We start from the raw sequence: 15,909 nt of genomic DNA, 5'->3' as shown, positions 1-15,909 counted from the left end.
TAGACGCTGCACTGCCGCTCGTGTTTAGTTTCGGCCCGACCCGTGCCGGTTTGTTTCCAGCGGACGGTCTGTACAAGGACCCGGTAATCGAGCCGGGGTACCCGCGTAACGTGACGTCGCTGGCCGGCTCCAACGTGACGTTCGAGTGCCCCAGCTCCTGGGACTTCAACATGGACCTCTTCTGGACGTTCACGCGCTCGGGCACCTTTGAGGTGCACAATATGTCCGACATGAGCTACGCCATCCAGTTCGCCATCAGCGTTCACAAGGTACGGCTTGGCCCAGGCATGGACGGGCGCAGCGGCGGACGGGTCCGTATCAGGCGTACAGAATGAATGGAAAGAGCTGGAACGGTGGGGTGAAGCCCCGACGTACCGCCCCGCTGTGCACGGCTGGCCACGAGCGGCCACTGGGCCCCATCACCAGATCTGCGGGGTTCCGCGGAGCCTCGGCCGCCGCCAGCCCCCCGCCCAGCCGGGGGCGGCCGGGAGTGGCGTGGCAGTGACCGGCGCGCCGCGCCGCCCGTGCCGCAGCAACGCTACGACATCAGCGGCCGGCAGCGGCTGGTGGTGCGGGGCGTCAGCGGCGACGACAGCGGCTTCTACACCTGCCTGTTGTACAACCACATCGGCTTTGACATGGCGAACGCCCACCTGCGCGTGGTGGAAGGTGAGGAATGAGACGGGCTGGCCGCGTGACACGCGGAAGGCTGGCCGGGGCTCGAGTGTCGGTCAGAGCAGCGGCAGGGCTCTCGAGGAGGTAGGCTCGGGTGATATGAGGTCGGTGGGTCTGCGCTCCGCAGGTTTGCAAGTTCTGTGAACATGTTGGCGCTTGTTGCAATATAAGGCGGTGCTTGTTTGATGTGCGTTTGCTTGTGAGACCGTAACTGATTGCATGTTCGGCGGCTGTTGTATCGTCTGAAGGCATCCGGGACCGTGCAGCCTGAACGAGGATCGTGGTGCCACGCCTCGGCTAAATGAAGGTGCCGACCTTAAGCGCCAAGAGGACAAACAGCTTTGGTTGAGGACGTTTACCGTTGTCGCGCGGTAACATAAATCATGCTTGTTTGGTTTGGAGCAGCTCTGAGGTGTCGAATGGCAGGTAATGCCTGTCGCGACCGTTTTTTGAGGCACTCTCAAATCACTCAGACGTATCAGCAGTCCACTGTTAGAATACCATGCTGGCTATCGAGGTACCGGCGAGAGTCGAGACTTGGTGTTCCAAGGTGTCATCGGTGAGTTAAAAACTTACCGGCCTATGTCAAAGACGAGGTGCCAGGTCATGTGTTGGTACCGATGTCCTACCACGGGCATTTCGGCGTCACCTGTCTGAGAGAGGGCGCTGCGTGCGCGTATTTCCCAGAGGTGCCGCGGGCGGCGCTGCCCGTGCGGCCTGCCAACGCCAGCGCGCTGCTTGGCTCGCGCGTGACGCTGGAGTGTCCAGCTGCGGCCGCCGCCACCAGCGGCGAAGTCATCTGGCTGCGCTCCGAGACTGGCGCGGTCCAGCTGACGACGCCGCGGCAGTTGGAGCAGGCCAGGCAGCACGCGCTGTCCAGCTCAGAGGTGAACATTTAGCTCTGATCATCGCGGTCTGGGTTAGGCTGGGGTGTGTGCTCTATGTCCGGACTGGTGGTGATTTGTAGCCTCTCGTGCCAGCTGGTGTCTCCCGCATCGTGCTTCAGTCTCACTGACATCGGGGTCATCGTGTTGGGTTGGGCAAACCGCAAGCTTTGTTGCTCGCTGATCACGATTGTGTTTGTGGCGAGAAGCGGAAAGTGGGTGCCAAAGTCCAATGCAAATGAAGTACATTAGCACTTACTGTTGGTATCGTAGCCCGTACACCCTCGTTCGTGGTTTTGGAGACCGCCATGCTTGTTGCCGCAGGTTGACGGCAGTCGCTTCGACACGTCCTCGCCGCCCCGTCTGATCATCACGAACGTGACGGCCAACGACTCGGGGTACTACGTCTGCGTCGTCCACACTGCCTGGGACGTCGCATACGCCTCGGCCTATGTCGCAGTGGTGGAAGGTAAGACATGCTCGTGTCGTCCGCGGTGCCCGGTACGCCTCGGTCTAGGTCACAATGGTGGAAAGCAAGATATGCTCGTGTCGTCCGCGGTGCCCGGTACGCCTCGGTCTAGGTCACAATGGTGGAAGGCAAGATATGCTCGTGTCGTCCGCGGTGCCCGGTACGCCTCGCACGCTTCGGCGTGCGCCACAGCAGCCAAGGATGTGTCTGTGGCCAAGCCGCCGTTTTTTTTTTCTTGCGCCGCAGCACTCGCGAATGTGCTGCGATAACTCGGTAAAACAGTTCGAGTCTGGGATGACGCGGGGAGAGCGTCCAGTGGCGCCTCCGGTTTGGTGACGTGTCCCAGCCCGGTGCCCCCGCCGTCCGCACCATGCCGTACGTCCGCCCGCTCGGTGGCGCTGCAGGTCCGGGCGGACCGCCGGCACCGGCTCGCTGGCCGTTGGGGCTGATGTCGACGGCGATCGCCGCGGTCGTCGCCTGTGCGCTGCTCTCCGCGGCGCTCTGGTACGGCCGCCGCCGGTACAAGCGGCGCATCCGCACCCTGACCAGGCGTGTGGTGATCGAGGCGTCGCCGGAGGAGTTCGCCTTGCCCGTGGTGCGCATCGAGCCGTGCAGGTATGTGGCGCGCGCTTAGGGATGATGACTGTGTCGGCGGCGCGGAGTCCCGGGAGAGACGCTCCGCCAGCGTTCAGGGGATGGTCCGTCACCGTTCGCGTCGTGCCGGGGTGTGCTGTGTGGTGACCGAATGGCTACTCTGGGATGGTGCCACGCTTGTTGTCGGACGCGTTGTGCCATCCGACCGTGATGGCTGATGTCGATTGCAATGCTCCGGTTTGTGTTCAGCCTCCGATGTCCGTGTCCCGCAACGTGAGCGCTTACGTGGCCGAGTAGCCGGATACGCCCTATCGCGGTCCAGCACCGCGTGTCCCAGCTGTGGGGTGTGGCCGGGGAGAACGCGTGCTGCGTGTTGCGCGTGGCCGAGCCGACGTCGTCGTCTCCCCGTCAGAGCGTCGGAGGGTGGCGCGGCGTCGCCCGCCTACCTGCTGCCGTCGGACCCGGCCTGGGAGGTGGCGCACGATCGGCTCCAGCTGGCCGACTGTCTGGGCGAGGGCTGCTTCGGCCGCGTGGTACGCGCCCGCCTGCGGCCGGCCGGCCGGCAAACGCACCCCGTCCGCGTCGTCGCCGTCAAGATGCTGAAAGGTCAGCGGGTCAGAACTTGTGCTGTTGGGGTAGTGACGCTTTCGGCTGTTTAACGGTGTTTGTGAAACCGGCCGTCGTCGCCTTTTGTCATGTCGATTGTAGCGGAGATCGAAACGTGGCTGATGGCGAGTTTCGAACGCGCTGCTTCGGGGAGCCAGGGCGAGCGCCGTCCTGGGTTTCAACGTCCCCCGGATGAGCTATAGTTCTCGGGCCAGCCCGGCACCGGCGCCATGCCGAGACGACGAGCGCAGCCGGCGCTGGCGTGTGGCTAGCCGCTGCGTTGTTAGCCTGAGTCGCCGCGGTCATGCGGTCTCTGGGGGCTGTCCGCCGGCCGGCCCGGCTGGCGCGGCTTGTGATAGTGCGCCGGCACGCTGCGGGAGTGAGTGACAACTGGGAGGTGTCGCGGTGTGGTGTCATCCGGTGCCTGGTGCGGCGCGCCAGCCGCTAAACCGCCATCGATAGGAACAACTGACCGTCTCGGTTGCCGCGGCAGCTGGCTGATCTGAGGCTGCGGGCAGCGGCGGCCGGTGAGGGCTGCTCGGTTGGGTGGAGGCTGTCGGCTACATTGGTGTTCTGACGACTGGCGGACCGGCGGTTCACAGAGCACCACCGCGACACGGACCTGATGGACCTGGTCTCCGAAATGGAGATGATGAAGAAGGTCGGATCGCACGTGAACGTCGTCAGCCTGATCGGCGCTTGCACGCGCGGCAGCTCTCTGATGGTCATCATGGAGTACGCCGAGCACGGTCAGCGCGGCGTCACCCTTCCGGGCTCTGCCCTCTCCCCCGCTGGAGACGGTGACACGGTGTGCTTGGTCGGCGCAGCCAACAGATCACAGTCGTTGCAGGAGGGGGGAGGGGGGGGGGGGGTCAACAGTCCGTCGGGTGTGCCAGTTGCGAGCGGTATGTGAATGCGTTGATTGCAACACTGCACACGTTGCAACACCTCGGGCTCCGGATGCGGGCTCCAAACCACGCTGTTAGGAAACGCAACAGCGTCTTAGAAAGTCCTAAGGCACAAGCAAAAGTTAACAACAACGCTGAATTGACTCATCTAGGCGACATTGGGGCTCACAAGCCTGGGGAAGCTGACCAGTATTCATGTGTACGACACAGTGCTGCAGCGATACATGCACCTGGCGTGTGCCGCAGTTGGAGCCGGTCCTGTCCGTGCACGCCCTTCCATCTCTCAGAAGGCAACAGGTGCCGCGCCCGTTGGCTGACCGCCCCTCCCCCAGGCAACCTCCTGACGTACCTGCGCGAGAGGGCAGAGTGCGAGCGGCCGTTCGACTCCGAGCTGCCCTTTCCGTGCGACCTGGTCAACTTCGCCTTCCAGGTGGCCCGCGGGATGGAGTACCTGGCCAGCCGGAAGGTACGTACCGCGGTCGCCTTAGCGGCGCCGGTCTGTCCGTTGTTGGACAGGTTTGGCTGGCTCGGTGTTGCATGGCTTAGATAGCTGCTTTGTCTCCGACTGCTGGATGTCAGTACGTACGTGCGCTGCTCCTCTGAGACCGTCCTGTTCTGGTTATTTCTGTAGTGGAGCGCGTCTGATGCTTCAAGCCCGCGTTGTGAAGTCTCGCCCGTCGTCGCAGTTCCGGTTCGTCTGGTTCGTTCGTTCGTTGCCGCTCTGGTTCGTTCGATCAGCTCGGGCGTTGCGGCTCCATTTGCGACACTTTACACACCTTACCATACACCTTACCCCACACCTTACCCTACACCTTACCCTACACCTTACCCCACACCTTACTCCACACCTTACCCCGTGCCTTACCCCACACCTTACCCTACACCTTATCCCACACCTTACCCCACACCTTACTCTACACCTTACCCTACACCTTACCCCACACCTTACCCCACACCTACCCCGGTCACTGACCAGTTGCTACTGGATATTCCTAGTGCAGAGACGATAAGCAACACTGTTGAGAAGATGCGGGACTTTCCATAGCGCTGCAGCCCACAGCTGTCCTGTCAGACATGCCATCCCTCACTACACCGAGCGCTGCGAAGGCCCGCCGCCGCCCGACGACAGGTGGCACTAGCCACCGCACCGCGCCTTCCACCGCACCGCTTGCCACCGCACCGCATTGCCACCGCACCGCGTCTTCCACCGCACCGCTTGCCACCACACCGCGTCTTCCATCGCACCGCTTGCCACCGCGCGGTCGGGCGTCGCCGAGAGACGCTGCACTGAACGGTCACCTCTCCGCCGCCAGTGTATCCACCGAGACCTGGCCGCCCGGAACGTGCTGGTCGGCGAGGACAAGACGCTGAAGATCGCTGACTTTGGCATGGCCAGGGACGTCAGGGAAAAGGACTACTACCGCAAGGTCACCGGTGGCCGGCTGCCGGTCAAGTGGATGGCGCCCGAGGCGCTGTTCGACCAACTTTACACCACTGGGTCTGATGTGTACGTACGCTGACGCTGTGGTCATGGGTCTGTGATGCCACCCGTGGCTCAAACGTACGCTTGTGTGTGCGGTGGGCAGGGATGGACCTCCTTTTTGTATGACGGTGTGGGAAGGAATGCAGGTGAATGTACTGCAGAGGGCACATCTGACAGGAACCGTTTGGAGCGCGGCGCTTCTGCGGGCTGGCTGCCTGGAAATGCGCCTCTGGTTACGTCTCGTGGGGACTTGTGGAATCAAGAAGCGGACATTTTAAGGGTACCTCTGCCAGGCGCTATTGTTGACACCAGACTGCTCCCGGCCGGCAGCTGGTCGTTCGGCGTGCTGTTGTGGGAGATCATGACGATGGGCTGCGCGCCATACCCGACCGTCAACAGCGTGGACGAGCTGGGCGACTGGCTGCGGCAGGGTCGGCGCATGGCCCGGCCGGCCGCCTGTCCCGCCAGCGTGTGAGTCCCACCGGGGTCTTTGCGGTGTCGCTGGCGCCGGTGCCGCCGCCGCCGGCTGGCCACACGCCTTCGGCCGGGAAGAAACGGCTCAACGGGCTCGGCACCTACAGCTGCACCGTAGAATTATAGGTTTTGGCATTGTAGTTTTGTGTGTTGTAAATATTTTTGATTCCAGCTGTTTTCTGCTGTGGCTAATAGCACCTTAAGCACTTCACGTTGTACTGTCATTACGCTCGATGTTTTTTTCGTGGCTGCACATGCTCTATCAAGAGCAGTTACTCCCGTTTTTTTGTACATTATCGTACCGGTGCAATAGTGCTGTCATGTTCCCATATGCGCGCGGCGCATGTGACGTAAACAATACAACCTCTCATGCTTTTAAAGCTGGCCGGGTTGTTGCTCGGCAGCTGGGAGAAACGCCATCAGACGTTTGTTGCCCGGGCTCCTGGAGGGCCACCACCCGATGTCTTGTGTAGTGACGCCTGATGCTATGTCTACGGGGTCTGGTAAGTGCCCACCGCCCAGCACTGGCCGAACACGGGACCAGGCTCCGACAATCGGGGCATATACGTTAATGCATATCTCGCCGCGCCATCTTTTGTCACGGCCCACCGGCCGGCCGTGTCAGCGGACCTGCCCGAGCGGCGGTCCCGGCGCGGTCCGCCGCGGAGGCTGCGCAGCTCGAGACCCGAGGCCGGTCCGTGACGCGTCCGCGCCCCGCCGCAGGTACGACGTGATGCTGGACTGCTGGCATCAGGAGCCGGCCGAGCGGCCCTCGTTCGGCCGGCTGGTGCAGCGGCTGGACGCGGTGCTGGCGGTGCTGACGTCCATGGTACGGCTGCAGCGCAGCACTCTAGGCACGGGGACACGGGAGCTCACAGTGTTGGAGCCTGGTGAGGCGGTGTTGCCAGCTGGCCAGGCGGCGCGGGCGGCGCGGGCGGCCGCAGCATCGTCGCTGAAGGTCGTGATTCTGGCTGGGCTGCCGGCCATTGTCGGTGGGATGGAACGCCGCGGGGAGATTTGGGTTCGGAGACAGGCTTTTACGAGGCACAGAGACGTCGCGTGCATCGGGAGACCGAGACGTGGCCAATGTCGCCGACTGCAGGCTCGCAGCAGTGGGGTGGCTCGCGTCGCAGCAATACCCCCCCCCCCCCCCCCCCGGCGCAGTGTCCGGGCTGACGGCGAGGGTGACCTGTCCGGCTTCATCGGCCGTCTGCCTGCCGCCCCCAGGAGTACGTGGCCATGGTCTCGCCCCAGCCGCACGTCGAGTACACGAAGGTGGAGGTGCCGTGTGCGTCGCCCTCCGGTCGGCCTTGCCCTCGCCGCCGGACAGCTCAGACTGAGGGCGTCGACCGGGGGATCAGCGAGTCTGCAGGGACCTGGACTCGTGCCCTATGACGTCAGCGGACTTCCGTAAGTCCGTGTCAAAGAAGTGCTCAGGATTTGTTTTTTACAGTGTTCCTCACCGGACTTCCAGTGTTCCTCGCCGGGCTTTTAGTTGATCTGATCCGGGCTTTTAGTTGACAGTGCGGTGCCTCGCTTGGACAGTGCGGCGCCTTGCTAGGGCAGTGCGGCACCTCGTTGGGAAGGACTGCGGTGTGGTATTTCTGCTTGGGTTGAACAGAATGCAGCGTGGGTTGGCCCAAGCCGCTCAACCCATGTTTAAGGCCGTGGTTTTTCTTTGTTTTTACAAGCGGTCTACGCTGGTGTTTGAGTTTCTCTTGATATGGGTGTTGGAGATCTCCGGTGTGGTGCCTCGCGAGGGTCGTCTCCCGAGGCCTGGGGTGTAGTATTTCTGCTTTGGTTTAACGGATGAGCGGATAGTGCAGGCTGGCGGAATAGTTCGTCTTTCATGTGAGGTTGTGCTTGTATAGTCCACACCCCTTCGATGTTTGTGAGCGCATTTCCATTGTTCGGGTAGATGTGACGTACCAAGCAAAACCTTTCGAGGTTTGTGAGCGCATTTCCATTGTACGGGTAGATGTGACGTACCAAGCAAAATCCTTTCGAAGCTTGTGAGCGCACTCCTATTGTACGGGTACATCGTACATGCGAAGCCAGAGCATGATCATGGTAGCCCATGAAGAAGGCCTTTTATTTGAAGTGTTTTCGTTGATATTGTTTTGAGTAACGAAGTCAAGCATGTCAAGCACAGTGTTTATTTTACTACAAGTTCATGACCTAGATGGTATCTGGAACAGTTTTAATGGCATAGTTGCTTTTGACGGGTTTCATGGGAATAGAGACTCCTTACGTTACGATCATATCAAGGACCGGGTATTTGTGGTGCAGCTGTGATGTTTCTGCTGTGATTTTTGCCGGCGCCTGAGTGTTTGGACTGCGGCGTACCTTATGATTGAAGCGACTACGTAGTGAATATGCATGCATTCACCTTCGCGTCATTTGAATATACAGTGAGCCATTACATCGAGTAACTTGAGTCAGTTCCTTTCGCTGCGATGGAATGGAAACAAGGAATGGTGAGAAACTATGGGAGATGTGGTCGGCGTGTCTTGGCGCAGCGGACGCCGGTCCGGAAGCTCGATCGTGTGGTCAACCTCAGATGTGGAGAGCCTCAGTCCCGGAGATGCCAGGCCAGCGCGGAGTGACCACGAAGTTCGTTTTTGCATGTCATGCTTACTCCAGTGTACGTTTGCCAAATGTGCTCGATATTTGGGCGGTGACGAGTGCAACAAATGTGCGTAAAAGCGGAAAATTAGAAGAAGAATTCTTTGCGAGTGCGGATTACTACAAATTGCGTAACTGCAGCGTCTGGACGCATTGGACGCTTCTCACATCATGTGAGCTTCCTGGGGGAATTTCGATATTTTTTTAATAACATTTTTGAAAGGAGTTTTGATGTTAATAGCGCATATTTTAATGCTTGATTTTGAAAAACGCAAAAATGCTCAAATCCGATGGGACAAAGCAAATAAAAAACGATCAGCAGTAGAAAGGCCAAGCAACACAATTTAAAATTGGTAAAGCGCTAAAGGTAAAGAAAAAATGAATGAATGTCATGTCGTTGACGAGTAAAAAAGATTGAAGCAGGGAGATACCACTTGAAATAAGCTAAACGTGGAAGTTGGTTAAATAACCTATCAGGATAAGGGTCAGGACAAAAATCAAATGAAAAGTTAAAGGAACACACATCCAGAAGATCCAAGCAAAGCGCAAAAAGTCAGCTGTGCGAAAAGTCATGGTGCTTTGAAATGAAGCCTGTCCTGGTCTTCGTGTGTCAGTCATTGAGCTGAGCTAGAAAGTCCTTACCTGAGTTCAGGAGGCTCTTTTCTGCATGAAGCGGTCAATGTTATGGATCAGAACGCCCCTATATGAACTAGCTAGTTCCTGCTCTGGACAGGAGATCCCGTTTTGTGTTCGGGGTTTGCCGACTCAGGAGAAGCTATTTATGAATCGGAGGACCCCTGTGCTCTGGGCAGGTACACGTTGTTCTAACACTGCCCATGTGCAAGATGCGGTGGCTCTGATACGCCGGGTACACGTGTCGCTGTGCTGGCTTCATTGTGGAGAGTGAGACAAGCGCTGAGGAGCCAGTTGGAGCGGGACATTCCTATCCGGCGCACATGGTCCAGCAACTTCGCCTGCATGACACTTGGACATGGGTAAACTGGTGACGAGACTTGCAGGACAAACGGTCCCCTGCGGCCGGCGCTCCTGCGTGGACGGACCAGACCATGCATTGTGCTTGGTCATCGTGCCATGACTCCGGCGCGCTACTGCCATCTGCCGGCGCATGCCTTCCGGCGGCCGCAGGACTGCCTCATCTGCGGGGCTTTCCCAGTGGACTGGCCGAGGCCGCAGGCGGCGCTGGTATCGCACAGTCAGATGTCCGGGACCTAGGGGGCAGCCCGGGACCCAGGGGGCAGTCCAGGACCCAGGGGAGGCAGTGCAGGATCCCAGGGGGCAGTCCGCGACCCAGGGGAGGCAGTCCAGGACCCAGGGGGCAGTCCAGGACCCAGGGGCAGTCCGGGATCCAGGGGAAACAGCCCGGGACTCAGGAGGCATTCCGGGACCCAGGAGGCAGTCCGGGACTCAAGGGGTAGTCCGGGGCCCAGGGGAAGCAGTCTGGGACCCAGCAGGCGGTCCGGGGCTCAGGGGAAGCAGTCCGGGATCCAGGGACCCTACTTGCCACCCGAGCAACCAAACTCGAAGACTGGAGCCAAATGACGTTACTTTATTGTGTATCTACGACGCACTCATCTACTGAGGCTATATACACCGCCTGCTTCTCACCCTGGCAGCCCGGCATCAGATGCACCCTTGAACCTCAATCGCCAACAACACAACCCGAATAATTCAACATACGTCATGGAGTGCGCGCAAGCCGCAGGTATAGCATGGGTGACATACCACACCTTATTTATTCCCGACGCAATTACAAGTCAAGTTAGAACAGTTTAGCGGGCTGCGTGCAGCTGGTGGAGTTGAGTGACAAATTCCGGGTGAAGCCTGATACTGCATAGGACACGGTGACATCTAGCGGATGGGGCGGCAGGCGTATTTTCAGTGGCGCCACCTACAACTTTGATGACGCCACCTACGGTGATGGCGCCGCCTACGGTGTCGCTGCTTACAGGCGACGCCGTCTACATGAACAGTGGGTAGTGCAAAACAAATGCTTAGTCAGCTTGAGATGAGGTCAGGCTTCTTTACGTTAGGCTTAGCTAGATTAATTTCATAGAAGTGAGGGTAAGTATTTAAAGTTTGCAAGAAACAACGACATAATGTTCTCTTACCCCATCCCAACAGAAGCCAAAAGTATGCCAGGTGCTACTTGTATGCTTTTGTGATGTGTTTACGCGGACGAGTCCAAGACTCTTTTTGTCCGAATACTTATGCCGGTTGAATTTTATCACACATTTCTCAACTGCAAAGCAAAGCTCCAAGCAATATATCAATGGCAAGCATTTATGCATTGACAGAAATTAGGGAGGCATTCAAAATTTACTTTTCGGATGTGCACCAACCAACTGCAGATGCGAGGGATATGCAAGAAACAATGGAGCCCAAATGCATTGTTTTCAGGAAAGTGTCTGGTGTGGTTCCATTGTGGTCTTGTACGTGCCCTCCACAGCCGTGTTACGCATACCGCTGGTTGTGGCAGTAAGTGCTGCCATCTACATAGATTCATCACCGCCTACTCGCCACTTCTACCGCTGGGTGGCAGGTCTTGTGGAATACGATGCGACACTTGTCGACAGAACACAGTGTAGCACGCGACCTCCTCGCATCCTTGCTATCCTTGCTCCTGATCCTTTAGGCCATGGGGGGGGGGGGGGGGGCGTGCACGCCCTCACCAAGAGATGAAGGACGGCGACCTGGTGCCCTGCAGCACCTGTGGCAAGCGGCTGACAAAGCATAACCTGCCGAGGCACGCCAGATCCCAGCACCAGGTCGGCTCGAAAAAGCTTCCAGGTTTTGTGAGAAAAAGTTAAAAGCGGAGACGGAGTCAGTCCGTCCGAAGAGGTCAGAAGAGCGTGTGTTTAAGGACTTGTTTTTGTCACAGTCCGACAGCGAAGGATCCGACGATCCGTCGACGTCACGCAGTGTTGCGTCTGAGCATGTGGATGGAAGCGTGGCTTCTGCAGGAGGGGAGGTGGTGGAGAGCAGGCTCGTGGTGTGCATGTGGATGAAAGCGTGGCTCCTGGAGGGGGCGAAGTAGTGGAGCGCGGGCATGTGGAGTGGACACCGGCGGCGAGAGACTATTGTCGGCAAACGTCTGGCTCAACTCGGGAGTCCGATTATTTGTTCATCAGGACGTAAGCAGCCGGCCACAGAAAATACGCGGGACGTACCGACCACCCTGACAAACATCGACAGAGGTACTCAACCGTACAATGAGGCGACAACAGACAGCGACATAGACAACTGGCTACTTCTTGACAGACGCGGCGACAAGGAGTCCGACATCTGCCGGTGGTTCAACCGCCACTCCACCGACAGAGGCACCACGGACCTGTGGTCCGATCAAGGCGTTCTCTTGGACGGCCGAAAAATAACCAACGGCTGGCAAAGCATGCGGCCTCGAACCGACATCGACTCCCTGTGACGGCAGAGCGGACACGCAGGGCGAGACCCCTCCCCCCCCCCCCCCCCAGGCTGGCGCAGCGGAAAAGGGAGGAGCTACAGGCTGTGAACTTGCGACTCTCTGACACCGACGCCAACACTGTGGTAGTTCACGGGACGACCGCAGTGGTGAGACCGTAATCCTGACCCGTTCCCATCTACGCAGCCACCCTCCCGCCGCGGCAGTGTGATGCAGTCACTGGATGCAACGAGACCAACGGTCGGGGTGTGTTCGCTCACGTGACTGACTACCTTAACGACGACTTGGGACTGACAATGGACGAGATTGGGCGTCAAGCCCTCTCTGCGTCTTCGGACTGTGAGGCCGTGTGCTCGGGACCAGTCAGTGGCTTCGGCCGCACGTGGAGAGAGCTGCATGGAAATCCATCGCTCCTGCACCTCAGTGACCGGCCGCACCTGCTGGAGTCTCTCTGGGACAAAATTAAGCACCACCAGACATGTGCGTGGTTGAACGATCTTTTTCCAGCAGCTCAATTCGATTATAACCGTGTTCACAGCTTTGCCAAAACTGAAATGACAAACTGGACGTAATGAAAAACTATCGAAGATGTCTGCGACTTTTGCGGAGAGCTGAGTGACGATGGGATAAAATGGCTAGAGAGAAAGAAGAGGAGAGAAGACACCAAGCAGGAGGAAAAGGTGCTGTGCATTGATTCCAGCTTGAAATATCAGCTAAGGTTGAGTTCGAAATACATGATTTATGAGAAAAATACTGGGTGTCTGTGGACTTCCAGGCGACCAAAACAGTTCTAAGCGAAAATAAAGGGCATATGAGAAGTTGAAAAAAATCATTCAATGATTGCTAAATTTGTGAACTCGAAATCTTAGGCCCCATTACACCGTCTAGGGACTCATGCTGTTTCCGGGGGATCTATATGCCCACCTGCAGGATTACTTCGATCGTTAAGGAACATTCCACGCTGCCCTTCATTTCTTTGCATTTGCTCGGAGGACCCTACGCTCTTGCCGGAGCCATTGCTGTCAACGTGCCGGGGCATTTGTCAATCACGGGCCCATCCACGGATTCTTTCCATTCGCCAGAAAGGCTCTGTGAGCTATAGCCGGGGTATTCTCGGTTGTTCAGGGACCCTTTACGTGGGTCTCGGTTAACCTACCGAACACACTTGTGATATGCTCATGGGCCCCTACATTGGTCTAGGACGTTTCCAATTCCTTGTTACTTGCTTAGCGTCCTTCAACTCTCGTCGGGGGCTCATCTGATGGCCTGCTTGGACACACTCAGTCGTTCGAGGACCCTCCACACTGGGTGTTGGGTACTTCTTTCTGAAAGGGGGACCCTACGCTCTTGCCGGGATCCCATCTGTTAACCTGTTCGGGGCCACACTCAAATATCTGGGGGCCCTCCACATTGTCTGGGTGCCTTCTATGTGAATGGAGGGTCCTACGCACTTGTCGGGGGGCCCATCTGTTTGCCTCCTCGGCTACACTGGATTGTTCGAGGGCCCTGTATATTGGGTCTTGGCGTTTGAATTAGGGCCCTACACTCCTGTTTGGGGCCATGTGATAGTCTACTCGGGCATCCTCCATCTTTCGGGAGCCCTGTGCACTGGGTTTTGGGTACTTGTTATCTGAATGGGTGCTCTACGCTCCTGTCGGGCCCCTTCTGGTAACCTGCTCGGGCACATTGCATCGTTCGAGGGGCCATTTACATAAAGTCTTGGGTGCTTTCCGTTTGAATGGAGGACCTTATGCTCTTGTTGGGAGCCCTACCTGTTAACCTGCTCTGGCACACCCGCTCATGCCGGGGCTCTCTTCGTGGATCTTGGGTGCTTCTATTAAATGGAGGGCCTTACACTCTTGACGGGGACCCTATATTTCAACCTGCTCGGGCACACTCGATCGCTGGGAGCCCTATATATTTCGTCGTAAGCATTTCTTATTGCAATGGATGGCCCCCATGTTCTTCGCGAGCCCCATCTATTAACCTGCTCGGGCCGGTAACGGATGCAAGTGGGCGGGGGGGGGGAGGTACGGACCCATGTCCCCATGGACCATGCCGAGAGGACCTGGAGGCTCCGAAGGGTTCCATAACCGACCGAACAGACAGTACAACAAAATTGGACGCCTTTGGACTACAGACGACTGAGAACAATTGATAACAAATGTAAAGAGTTCATGAGCAGACGAAGGTAATTTTTCCTTATTGAAAAGGTGTTGCTTAGGGGAAACATTTGGTCTCATTACTGCGATTTACTAATTACTCATTACATTACGCTGTCCAGAGGCCTTATGCTGCAATCTTGATCAATCGGCTCTCTTGATCGATCAAGGTTTTCCTCCACGGATTTTTCCCATTCGCCCGCAATGCTCTATGCGCTTTGCTGGAGCCCAATATGACAGGGTACAATCAGTGGTTCAGGGGCACTTCATATTAGTCTCCGGTTCTTTCCACTCACGTCGACGGCCCTGCACTGTTGCTAGGGTCCTTATAAGGGAAGGCACCGAGACATGCGATCTCAGGGGACCTCTTCCTTGATGGAAGGATTCTTCCTTTTGATCTCATTTGCGGAAGACTCTTCACTCCTATCGAGACTTTTTCTGCTAACGTGCTCGTACAATCTTACTCATGGCCTTTGATAATCCCATTTGCTCGGAGGGTCTTGTGCTCCAGGTGGGCAACATATGTCAGCCTGCCGGGGCACCCCCGATCGTTTAGGGGCTAACCATGCTGGTCTCGACTCTTTTTGATTGCTCTAAGGACCCCATACTTACTGACGGGAGCCACTTTGTTGGCCTCCTGCAGCACCCATGTTCCCTCAGGTTTCGTCCCAATTGCCCTTGGTGCCTTCGCCTTAGTGCAGTAGTCAAATATGTGCCGATGAATTTTTACGCGCAATTGCCGAACATCATTTTACATGCCGCCGACGTCGCATGTATCATTTCCATCGGCTATTGAGCGCGTGACACTTATTATACTAGTGCATCACGTCCTAAACATACTTTGAATGCTCGGCTATATTGCACTCTTTTACAACAAAGGAAAAATCCTGCATTAGTCATCAGCCATCAGCTGATTACATCACCCAGCCGGCTAGTCGTAAATACATAACCTAAGAATCAAGTCCGTACTTGGTTCTGATGGTTGTTAGCAGCCAACTCAAGTTTATTTTGCCTGTTGTTCCGAAACACATTGTCCAAAAATCACAGCATCTAACATGGTCATTTGACAGCTGTTTTAACATGGTCATGAAACGGCGTGGTAGTGGCGCAGGGGGAAGGGGGGCGAAGGGTATGTGCCCCCCCCCCCCCCACACCACATACTCATCATTTAGGTCCTGAAAGGCCTGAGAGGCCCTGGGGACCGAAGATTTAGGCCCTGTTTGACGATCAAAGGGTCTGAAGGTCTGGCCGGATATCGGGGATGATGGCCGGGGTCCGGCCCGCCGGACCAAGCACTCAAATGCCAGTCAGAGGCACCACAGGTACCAAACACAACCCACCACTACCGAACATTCGACGCCGTTTCTGTGTGGCCACTGGAATCCATTTTTCAAACAGCGACAAGGCTGGTGAGCTAGCGGCCTCCCGTGTCGTCAGAGGCCCACCGGACGTACAGCGGGACACCGTTTCGTGGCATATGCATGCAACCGCATACTTTCTTTCAGGCTCGCATGCGGTTAGGTATTGCACGGGCCCTAACACTCGCTGTTGCTTTGTGTTTTATAAGCCGTGTTGGTCCCCGTAAATGAT

General features: G+C 57.3%; 2 protein-coding genes across 2 annotated transcripts; both read left to right on the top strand.

The window, feature by feature from the left end:
• Nucleotides 1-170: 170 nt before the first annotated feature.
• Nucleotides 171-2,297, top strand: LOC119092893 (fibroblast growth factor receptor 4-like). The gene is made up of 5 exons (XM_037215792.1): nucleotides 171-274; nucleotides 584-669; nucleotides 1,363-1,562; nucleotides 1,884-2,028; nucleotides 2,275-2,297. The coding sequence occupies exons 1-5, from the start codon at nucleotides 171-173 to the stop codon at nucleotides 2,295-2,297; spliced, it is 558 nt and encodes a 185-aa protein (XP_037071687.1).
• A 179-nt stretch (nucleotides 2,298-2,476) lies between these two features.
• LOC119092895 (fibroblast growth factor receptor 3-like) lies at nucleotides 2,477-7,381 on the top strand (the record flags this gene model as incomplete). Its single annotated transcript, XM_037215795.1, has 8 exons — nucleotides 2,477-2,643; nucleotides 3,035-3,228; nucleotides 3,831-3,977; nucleotides 4,469-4,602; nucleotides 5,450-5,643; nucleotides 5,950-6,090; nucleotides 6,817-6,823; nucleotides 7,321-7,381. Coding segments are annotated over exons 1-8 (1,045 nt in total), but the record flags the coding sequence as incomplete, so codon positions are not given.
• Between the last annotated feature and the right edge of the window lie 8,528 nt (nucleotides 7,382-15,909).

The sequence above is a fragment of the Pollicipes pollicipes genome, unplaced genomic scaffold, assembly GCF_011947565.3.
Source record: "Pollicipes pollicipes isolate AB1234 unplaced genomic scaffold, Ppol_2.1 Scaffold_3607;HRSCAF=4237_pilon_pilon_pilon, whole genome shotgun sequence".
Classification (NCBI taxonomy): Eukaryota; Metazoa; Arthropoda; class Thecostraca; order Pollicipedomorpha; family Pollicipedidae; genus Pollicipes; species Pollicipes pollicipes.
Note: the sequence above shows the minus strand (reverse complement) of the source record. Positions and strands in the feature narration are given on the sequence as shown.

Bases quoted from the DNA above. Each gene is read 5' to 3' on its own strand.
- LOC119092893 (XM_037215792.1), top strand. From the start codon at position 171: ATGGACCTCTTCTGGACGTTCACGCGCTCGGGCACCTTTGAGGTGCAC. The intron at 670-1,362 runs GTGAGGAATGAG...CGTATTTCCCAG, and splicing joins CCACCTGCGCGTGGTGGAAG to AGGTGCCGCGGGCGGCGCTG. The intron at 2,029-2,274 runs GTAAGACATGCT...CTTGCGCCGCAG, and splicing joins CTATGTCGCAGTGGTGGAAG to CACTCGCGAATGTGCTGCGA.